This window comes from Acanthochromis polyacanthus, chromosome 1, assembly GCF_021347895.1.
Source record: "Acanthochromis polyacanthus isolate Apoly-LR-REF ecotype Palm Island chromosome 1, KAUST_Apoly_ChrSc, whole genome shotgun sequence".
In the NCBI taxonomy this organism is placed as follows: domain Eukaryota; kingdom Metazoa; phylum Chordata; class Actinopteri; family Pomacentridae; genus Acanthochromis; species Acanthochromis polyacanthus.
This window is the reverse complement of record NC_067113.1, coordinates 16923633-16934621: the sequence shown is the minus strand read 5'-3', so window position 1 is coordinate 16934621 and position 10989 is coordinate 16923633. Positions and strand designations below refer to the sequence as shown.

The following is a 10989-nucleotide window of genomic DNA, read 5'->3' as shown; positions in this document are numbered from 1 at the left end:
ATACATCTTTATGTTTAGATACCTTACACCCTCTTGCAAGTTCTCCATATTTGTATGTTTTGACACGAATCATCTTCATCAGGTAAAATCATGCAGCAGTTCGGCATCAGCAGTCATTGGACTAACCGACAATCAAAAGTCGGCTACTAAACAGAACTGCACCCACCTAGGCCCACGCTACTATTCTCCAGCAGGTAGCTGAGGTGGTCGAACATGGCTTTCTGGTTCTGACGACTGATCCGGCAGAAGTAGCACAGGAAGCGACAACAGCTGGCCACCATCTTTGGGAAGGCAATTTCCTGTAGGGTAGCACAAACAGACTAAGTAGGGTCATAAACTCTCTCTTGAATCTTAAGAGTAGGCTTCATGGTTCAGTCCTAATTTTTTTTTCCAGGCAAGCTAGCTCCTAAAAAGACAGTAATTTGACTACAAGTGGTTCTGGAGCGGTTGCTGCTTTACTCTGGGGTACCGGGTTTACTGTAATAATGTCCTTTAGACTTGTTACACTACATTCCCCTGCATGTCTTCATTCCTAATTAATGTGTAAAAGGTCTGACCTCTTCACACACTGCCAGCTAAACAGTCGGCCACATGCTGCCCTTCTGCCTAGACTCTGCTGTTGTCAGGACCGCGTCTTCATTAATGAGCACTCATCTTGTGACCATAGTTCCCGCACAAATGATAACATACAAAACTGGACTAAAATACAAACGCTGGGTTAGAGAGAACATCTTTCATGGCGAGGAGGTGCCGTGAACTCTGCGGGCGCCTGAGGAAGTGCAGATTAACATAGAGGTAGAAGCTGTCGAACCTGGGACTTGTCTCCTCCGAGCACATTGACCATCACCTCCATGACAGTTTCATGCATTCCCAGTATTCTCATGAGGTTTGGATGCTGGTAGAACACCTTGTTGTTCATGATGTCGCTGGTAAGTTAAAAGAGATGGAGACAGAAGAATAGATGCTCATTGAAAAACTGACATCACAAATTAGGTGTCTCCTAAAAAAATGGAGATTTCAAAGAATCAAGGAACGTTGGACAAAAAACTTAGCGCCCTACCCCAGTCCATCAATCATTAGCTTCTCCTCCTCCTTTCCCATACGAACGGAGAGCAGAGATCGGATCTGACCGAGGGAGGCCAGGAGGTTTATGGTGTCCTGGACCGAGGCAGCGCTGATGGTGTACGTCTTCCTCATGGCCCGGAGTAGCTCCCCAATGCTGTCGTACTGCCTCCTCAGCAGGCTGAACATCTTACGGACGAGCTCTGCGTCCTGGATGTGGCACTCCTGGGCCCAGCTGACCATGGTCTGAGAGATGAGCTCCTTCAGATTGGCTGCAAAGAAAATTGGGTAAAGCTGACTGAACTCCTTTTTATCAAAACAAACTTGTTTTTTCAATAATTTGAATATGTGGTAATAGCAAATTTCCTGTTTTCATCACATTCTAAATGACATGAACAAGAAACTTTTCTGGCATATGAGGCTGTAAGTGAGAAAAATGTCATAATCACACACTTTGGATAATTCAAACAAGCATAATACTTTGTTCAAATGATCCTGTGCTTATAATGCAAATCATAGCATGCAAAATTACTGAAGTGACCTTGGACATTCTATATTAAGCAATAGCAGTTGAGCTGTGAAACTTATGCATTTTATGGACACATCTCTTGCCAAGGGACCTTTATACGTCTTCCCTTCTCAGAGATGAATGAAAATTACATCATTAAACATAATTAAAGCTGCAATAGAATGATTTTTGAGGGAGTTTCAGGAGAAGTAGAAGTTCATTGCAGCAAGTCGCCAACTTTGTCTCTCTGTCACTTGGCGTGAGACAAGCAGAACTTTTTCTCTAAAAACTGCTGCCATGACTGCTGAGAGTCCATCAGAGCAGTAAAGATCTCATCATAAAACCAAAAATGAGTTGAAAGATGTAAAAATGCCAAGTAGAGCTGAGAGAAACTACAGAGTTTGATCAAAATTTTCAGTTGATTTAGCAACACAAGAGACCTTCTTGACATAACTAACAAACATTTCATTTATTAATACAAAAACATGAATTAAATTTGATGTTGTCCAGGTATTATTATATCATACAACTTCCTACACTATTGCGTTTTCAGGCATCATTAAAACTACCTAATGAGCATAAATTTACATATATAAAATGATACAGCTTGGTATAGAAACTGCATTTTTGTTTCCAAAACTGAATATTGCTTAAAATGACACAATATTTTCTCGTATTAAACGGTAAAAGGAGGTGCGCTTTGGCAGTGACGTGCTCACTGTAAGCCTTACTGTATATTTTTGGATTTAAAAGAAAAAATATATCCCCCTTCCATTAACTGAGGTCGCACAAACAGATAGCAACCTCCTTGAAGCACTTATACACACAAAGATGCACATTTACACATAAATCCCAACACAAAGCTCCATTAGGCTGAAAGAGTCTCCACTTGACTGGATGCTCCCTTTTTTACAACCAATGCTCGAGTAGTGAAAAGAAGAACTGGCTCAGTAATGCAAATAAGACCTTGAGCTTGAGCACAGAACAACAACAACAACAAAAAAGACAGACAGATCTTTCACAGTCTCACACGTGGTTTCAGCTTGAGCAAAAAAAAAAAATCTGTGTGTGTGTGTGTGTGTGTGTGTGTGTGTGTGTGTGTGTGTGCGTGTCAGCTGCTTCTTTTAAAGCAGAGGTAATCAGGTGTGTTTCAACAACGTCAGACCTTTCTTTTTCTACTCTGTGGAAAAGAAAACACAGTTTGCGAGCTCATTCATGGAAAGGCACATTTTCAGTGGAGCGGAAACCGAGCCGTGTTACGCAAAGAATAAGGAAAGGAAGAGGATAAGATATTAATAGTTCTGCTTCTGAGGTCAAAGGAAGACATTTGTTTGGACAGCTCATATGTGAGTTACCCTTAAGGCTTCATTAAAACCAGATCCATAGGTTGTGTGGGTGAGGGTGTGTACTTCTTCTTGGGGTATGAATACACAAAGGAGGGAAAGACATCAATTAAACAATTCAGAACCATAAAAAATTAGTCATTTAAACAGAATTGATTTCCTTAAAAGCACTGCAATTAGCTGATTGCGTTTTTAAGGTCCCCGTGTCAGTTTGGTTGATTGGATGTGTTGGTTTTTCAAATGACTCTTTGACACAGGGTTGTCAATCAGTGCAAGGGTGTGTGTGTGTGTGTGTGTGTGTGTGTGTGTGTGTGTGTGTGTGTGTGTGTGTGTGTGTGTGTGTGTGTGTGTGTGTGTGTGTGTGTGTGTGTGTGTGTGTATTTTGTGTGATTGGGTGGAGAGCCAGCAGAATGTCAGCTGTAACAGATCCTGCTGCCGAGGGGCGCGTGGATGTCAGAGAAAGGGCAGAAGCACCGGCTTTTTCCAAAACGAGGAGCGACATTTCTTCCTCTCAGCTAACAGTCTCCACAACACCTGACTCTCACTCCGTCACACGATCAAACACACTCACTCGTTCCCTCTCCATCTGCTTCGCTGTTGAATACACCCCTCCAGCACTTTCACCTCACTACACCCTAACATACAAATCTGGCCAGTCTTGAGTTATGTCGATGGAAGCCAGCTTCTTTTATAGTGCAAGACTTCACACACAACTCCTTTGCCCTCGCTCTCACACACATGGATTTCTTCGAGGCAAGTCATCATGTCTGAGCATTAAATGCTCCTGCTGGATGAACCATTCATCAGAGGAGGAAAACGACTTCTGCGCTCCTTTGGCTTCATTCTTATGAAATAATGGCCAAGGCTACGGCGCCGTCTGTATCTTCAGGGTCTCTGGCAGTGAGATGATGTGATGGGGAGGAGAAGTTATAGCTGGAGTCACAGCACAGAATATTTTTTGTCTTCTTCACTCGCTATCCTACTGTCTCCTCATAAACCCTCTTTTAGAAAAATATACCAATAAATGTCAAGTACACTCACATAGCTGCAAATAAAACATGTCTAGTTTGGAACAAAACAAAACAATCTATCATTATTGGACACACAATATATAATAAAAGGACAAATCATAGCACGACTGAGCAGTGTTAGTCATGGTAGTGGATGATCACTGTCAGTCAGTCCACCACTTGTGCCCAGGCTGAATTATGGCAACAGCTAAAGCATGGATTGCCAAGAAATGTGGTACAGATGTTTATGGCACCTGGAGGCTGAACCTCAAATGCTTGATGATGCAGCAGTAACTCTAATCTTTCCTTATCACACATCCTCAGGTCTGAAAAGTGAAGATAATGCGGAAGAGAAAAAAGATTTAAAGCTGCATTCCTTCTATTAGCCAGCAGGAGGCGACTTCTCTGGGTACAAAAAAAGTCCAATTGTATAGAAATCTGGGAAAAAATGATCGACTTCTTGATTTATTATCTCAGTAAAAATGCACACGTTCAGTAGAGTACAGTGGTCATTTATCTACTGGATAGATGTGCCCCGTTTTTATTAAAAAATGTCTTCTCATGATTAAATTTTTTTTTTGAAATGAATATATGTCCCACTGTAGAATGTAAATATGCATGTTACAAACTAAAGTCCCTTTTATATAAGTTGTTGCTCTACAGAACCTCTCATGAACAAAAATTCCACAGTGTTCCCATAGTTATTCATTCAGCTTCATTAGTGGACAAACCAAAGTAGAATGTCCGCCATGTCCCTTCAAGTTGAAGAAAGGGCTGGACCAATTTATGCATGTGGCACAGCAGATGACTTCACTGATTACTATGAATGGCAGAAATGTCTGTGTTTTCTGAACCATCATTTAAATGTAAATGATAATATTAATAAAAAATGGTCTGCCTCTGCAGTGTAATCGGGTAAAGGCCTACATAATTCATAACTGCAGCGTTGTATCAATGTCCTTGAGTATTTCACAGTGCTTCAGGTGAACTTTTTCTTCATATTCACAACACCTTGTTTCCTCCAAATGATCAAAAGGCACAGAAAGCATTTAAACAAGATAAAACATTATTGAGAAAACTCTGGCTTCACCCTGGCAGAATGTGGCTAATTTGCTAGTTAGACTTAATTCGATTTAACTTTGAAATGCCATCAATGCAGTCGATGTGAATGGAGTTTGTCTGTGCTCCAACACTGTGTTGCAGCAGAATTTTCTGAATGTGAAGTTTGAAACAAGCTGTTAATCTGATCAATCTACATCCGCGGAACACAATGTGTACACTTTTAATGAGAACTAGTTCTACTGAAGAAATATTAGCACACTGATATTAACGCTCAGCTGTAAGTACAGCTTCAAAGCAGTGCTTGTGTGGCTCTTGGAAGCTCTTGAAGATAAATCACATTTCCAGACAATGCATCTGGCTGTACTGCACCAAAGCCACTGAAAGAGGAAAGAAAACAGTCCCAACTAAGAAAGACAAACAAATCCGGCTTCCAATCAAGCTTTAAGTGTCACTACAAACATGTACAATCACAAAATGAGTCGAATTAAAAACACTTTTAGCAGATTTTCCATTATTCCACTCCCTTCCTGTGCTTTTCGGAGCATTCAGCTGTTTAAAAGCACTGTGACGCTCCTGAGCTCTGGCTGCCAATGAAAATTATTCTTCTGATCTGTCAGACCTTGCACAGCCCCCCTGCAGAGACCAACACCACAACGCGAAGCATTCCTTTGGGGAAAGACGCACACTCTTCTATTTTCATCCCACCTTGCTGCTAGCTGCCAGTGATGTGTGTGGTGGTCTTATATGCTGCTCTGTCAGGGTCGTACCTAATCCCTGTGGAGAGATTGCCTTTCAGCGTCTGCAGTCAGCAACACCGAGTTCAGCCCAAATGTACCCGTGTGCAATCTGGCCACTTCTTCTTGTCTGCATCACTCAAGAATAGTCTGAGACGGCAAGATTTCGAGTGGTTTCTTAGATGGGCTTGAAGAGTAAAGAGTACACTCTTTCACATCGCTATTTAGCCAATCAAAGGCAGATATATGAGCCTTGTTTTACTTCCAGAACAGGGTCATTTTTAAGATTATTTGAGACAAACACTAAAAAATAGCAGAACTTTCAAGGCCAGCAAGACCAGGCAGAGTGTGTTTTTTTTTATCAGTAAATAATAATGCACAATCAGTCAGATGATTGGTGGTCCTTTAACCAGAGTGGTACCGGAGATAGGAAATTAGATGCAGCTTGCTCTGCATTTATACCGTTGTGGCGTCCCAATGATTGAGATCGGTGATTGAAAAGGTGTTTGTTACCGTGTGTGCTCTCAACCTTGTGTAGTTTTTCCAGTCCACACATGTATGTGTCTACGGGTTTAACCAGGTGAAGGATTTGGTTTTAGCACTCGTTTTTTTCTCTCCCGTGTCTTGCGGCGGCTGACAGAGGATGCTCTTCACTCTGGAGCCTCTCTTCCATCAGGCTTCGTATTACCATAATGAAATTGAAAAGAAATTGAAATGGAAATGACTGCTACCAGGTGACTCAGTCCACATGACACCGGCAGACAAATAGAGGCAAGACTGAGGGTGCTAGAGCGCCTCCTGTAAATTGCCCTCCGCCTCCCTCTGTGCCGGGAACAGAGACGGAGAGTTCGTACAAAAAGAGGTGAATGAGGCCATGGACAAGAAGAATGTAGTGGAGAGTAAATGGTCAACACGTGAGTTCAGAGCTTGTGCCTTTACAGTTAAATAAATAATGTTAAACAAGCCGCAAGAGAAAGCGAAACATTTGCACTGTGCGGTAAAAGCTTTTAACAAGAAAGTTCGCTATTCCCAAAGGTTTAACTGTTTTTAGCTTGCTAGTGCTTCAGTATGCGGCTGTCGGTACAACACCATAATTGATTTCAATCATATTTATATAGGGTCAGTTCACAACATACACTACCAGTCAAAGGTTCGGACACATCTTCTCAAAGTTTTTTCCTTATTTCTCCTACTTTCTACATCGTAGATAAATACCGAAGATATGAAAACTATGAAGCAAGATAAATAGAATTATGTAGCAAACAAACAATTGTGAAATGACTCTAAATATGTTTTATAGTTTAGATTTCTCAAAGTAGCCACCCTTTCCTTTGATGACAGCTTTGTAAACCCTTGGCATTCTCTCAGTAAAATTCATGAGGTAGTCACCCGAAATGGTTTTCATTTCCCAGGTGTGCCTTCCTAATGTCAATTTGTGGAATTTCTTGCCTTCTTAATGGGGTTGGGACCATCAGTTGTGTTATGCAGAAGTCAGGTTTTTGCGCAGCTGACAGCCCAATTTGACAACTGTTAGAATCCATATTATGAAGAACCAATCAGCTCAGTAAAGAAAAACAACAGTCCATCATTACTTGAAGAACTGAAGGTCAGTCAGTCTGGAAAATTGCAAAAACTTTGAATGTATCCCCAAGTGCAGTCGCAAAAACCATCAAGTGCTACCACGAAACTGGATCACTTGAAGACTGTCCCATGAAAATAAGATCAAGAGTCAGCTTTGCTGCTGAGGATAAGTTCATCTGAGTCACCAGTCTCACAAATCTCAACTTAACAGCACCTCAGATTAGAGTCCAGAAAAATGCCACAAGGAGTTCTAGTAGCAGACACATCTCTACATTAACTGTTCAGAGGAGACTGACCAATCAGGCCTTTATGGTCAAATAGCTGCTAAGAAACCACTACTGAGGAAAAGTAACAAAGAGAAGAGATTTGTTTGGGCCAAGAAATACAAGGAATGGACATTAGACCAGTGGAAATCTGTCCTTTGGTCTGATGAGTCCAAATTTGAGATGTTTGGTTCCACCCGCCATGTTTTTGTGCGACACAGAAAAGGTAAATGGATGGTCTCTACATGCATGGTTCGCACCATGAAGCATGGAGGAGGAGGTGTGAGGGTGTGTGATGGTGCTTTGCTGGTGACACTGTTGGGAATTTATTCAAAACTGAAGGCACACTGAACCAGCATGGCTACCACAGCATCCTGCAGCGATATGCCATTCCATCCGGTTTGCATTAAGTTGGACCATTATTTATTTTTCAACAGAACAATGACCCCAAACACACCTCCAGGCTGTGTAAGGACTATTTGACCAAGAAGGAGATGATGGAGTGCTGCATCAGATGACCTGGCCTCCACAGTCACCTGACTTAAACCCAACTGAGATTGTCTGGGATGAGATGGACTGCAGAGTGAAGGCAAAAGGGCCAAAAAGTGATCAGCATCTCTGGGAACTTCTTCAAGACTGTTGGAAAACCATTTCAGGTGACTTCCTCATGAAGCTCATCGAGAAAAAGCCAAGAGTGTGCACAGCAGTAATCAAAGCAAAGGGTGACTATTTTGAAGAATCTAAAATATGAAACATGTTTTGATTTATTTCACACTTTTTTGTTTTTCTACATAATCCCATGCGTTCATTCATAGCTTGATGCCTTCAGTGAGAATCCACAATGTAAATGATCATGAAAAGAAACTTTTGACTGGTAGTGTATGTCATCCCATGGCACTTCACAAACGAGTAGGAAGAGATACATTTTGAACAGAGAGCCCAACAATCTACAATTTCCTTTGGATTCCCTATGAGCAAGGAGTCAGTGGAAGTTTGAAGGAGCCAAAAAAAGTACCTTTAACAGGAGGGGAAAGGAAAAACCTCCAACAGAACCAGGTTCAAGGAAGACGGCCTTTGATGCTTTCTGAAGAGAAGCTACATCATCCATATATCATTGGGCCAAACAGAAATAGGTTGCTTCACAAAGATTTAGTTGTAATGATCCAGTAGGAATCAGTAGTGTTGCAATTAAAGCAATGATTTGCTCACATGGTGCAGCTTGCTGCTTCTCTGCGGGCTCTTCTGCTTTGTGAGACTGGCCTTTGATCTTGTTCACCAGCATTAGAAGGCGACCTTTGATAGAGCTATCCTGCTCGTCTTCGTCTTCCTCCATAGGGATTCCTACACAGCACAAACAGACAAACACACTAAATTCATAGAGCACAATGAAACAGTATCTCTGTGGTGTGTGCCTTCCTGCAGGTGCAACAGACATCTCATTTGTTCGATGCGTAGCATGTGACGTCTATCCCTTTCCGCCAGTGTCATTGCAAATTCAAGCTATTATTGTTCTCTGTGGAGGGTGCCATGACAGGTTGGTGCTATGCGGCACGGCAGAGACTACCATTAGATCAGTAGTATCACACAGGGTTGGGCAATTCAATTATTTATCGAAACATCAAGATGTCAGTGCAATCTTAGAGGCAGTGAACTATAAATCCTTTGCCAAGAGACGGAAAGGGACACAGAGAAGGAAAACAAAGCATTTTAAAAAGTACGGGTACAACTATGCTGTAAACGACACAATGGCAGCTCACAAAATAGGAGGAAAAAAATGTAAAGTGTATGAGCTTTTCCATGTCAGTCTTTTGATTTTTATTTATATTGTTAAATTGTCATGCATGCTGAATGTGTAAAATGTGTGCAATAATTCTAGTATGAATCAGAGCAATTTAAGATTACTGCATCATGTTTAAAACAATCATTTAGGTGTTGTAATAAACATAAACAATAAAGCAGCTTGTAACATTTTTCCTAGATGTGTTACTCACCACAGTGGAGCTGCAGCTGGTTGTGAAAGTCATAAAGTTCCTCCTGGATGTCTGTGGGACACGGACAGTCCTCGCCCATACTGAAGGTCAGCAGCATGTTGATCTAAAACATGGAAAAATACAAAATTAAGACATGTATAAACTACAAAAACATACAAATTCACCAAATAAATCAATTAAACTGCCCATTTTTTTAAATTTAATTTGCCTCCTGGTTTGTAATTCTGTTCTGTAGTTTCAAAAGCAATCTGGACATGATGTAATCTTAACGAGTAATTCATAGAGGAGAGAAAAAAACAGCTTAAGTGGCTAATTCTCCCCGCGCTCTCATAGAGCGAAGGACACCATGACATGTCATTAAAGTAGAAGAGCTGAACTCTGTCTCCAGCTGTGACCTTAAAGAGATACTGTACGTGTGTGAGATTGTGCAGTTGAGTGCGTCCTCTCGCTGGAGCACCGGCATCACAGACCTAGAGGGAGGAATTGCCTTGAAGCTTTATTCAACACACACTCACACGCACAAAGAGCAGAGCTTTCAGGAGCATTTGGAAGGAACAGCTCTCATTCTATCTGAGCCATGAAAACAAAATAAGGGAATTGAATGATACATGAATCTAAAAAAAAAAAAAATCTGAAGGTGGGAAATGAAATTAACCATGTATGAGGGAAGTTACAGCACATCTGACCTTCAATTATCCAGTTGCATATGTAATTTAAAGCAGTGAGCACACACGTGTTCGGCATGGTCAGTTATTATAGATTAACTTATGCCGTTTCATTCTTCCTCGAAGTGATAAACGATCACTGGCACTTACCCTCTGTGGCTAATTTGCACCTTTACGTCACTCGAGCGTCATTAAGATCACATGGCAGACATGTGAGCAGTCAGAATCACATGAGCAGAGGTGTGAAAGTGCTGGGTAAAGATGTCCCAAGGGAGCACTACATAGACGAAAGTGGTGCTACAGACTCTCAGTTTATGGCAGCAGAATAGCAGTCATACCTGCAGTAAGAAGTCATTTTGAAGTATGCAGTTTAAAATATAATGACACCTACTTATATGGTTTTTCACAGCACGCCTTCTGTGTCCTCCTACTGCCAACAGTGCTGCATGTCACATAAGATATGCATGAAATAATATTTATAGGTGAAGAAATATAGGTCTATTCTTATTAGAAACATCACATCAGCTGTTTTGTTTCTGTGCAGATTTGCAAATAAATACCCAATCTAAAATAAACAGTGAATAAAAATCCAAGGTCCTGGACACCCACAGAAGTGATATCACTTGTTTTGGACCATTAGAGGAATGCGTGGGAGAATGCAGACTGTGTCAGACTGACATCTTTCTCACTCTCTACTCCGCTTCCACAGTGCTTTGGAGATTAGTCTGACTATGCAAGACTAGTTCTGCTTCCTGCCCCCAAGGTAGGAC

General features: G+C 41.4%; 1 protein-coding gene across 5 annotated transcripts in view; it reads right to left on the bottom strand.

Moving 5' to 3' along the window:
• Window positions 1-10989, bottom strand: part of LOC110965537 (actin, alpha cardiac muscle) — a 215229-nt gene that overhangs the window by 39980 nt on the left and 164260 nt on the right. For all 5 annotated transcript variants that reach the window (XM_051955608.1, XM_051955615.1, XM_051955625.1 and 2 more), the window contains 5 exons: window positions 9555-9657; window positions 8773-8904; window positions 1061-1334; window positions 812-926; window positions 167-299 (listed from right to left, as the gene is read on the bottom strand). In XM_051955608.1, the coding sequence (XP_051811568.1) occupies window positions 167-299; window positions 812-926; window positions 1061-1334; window positions 8773-8904; window positions 9555-9657 (757 nt within the window). The remainder of the gene's footprint in view (window positions 1-166; window positions 300-811; window positions 927-1060; window positions 1335-8772; window positions 8905-9554; window positions 9658-10989) is intronic.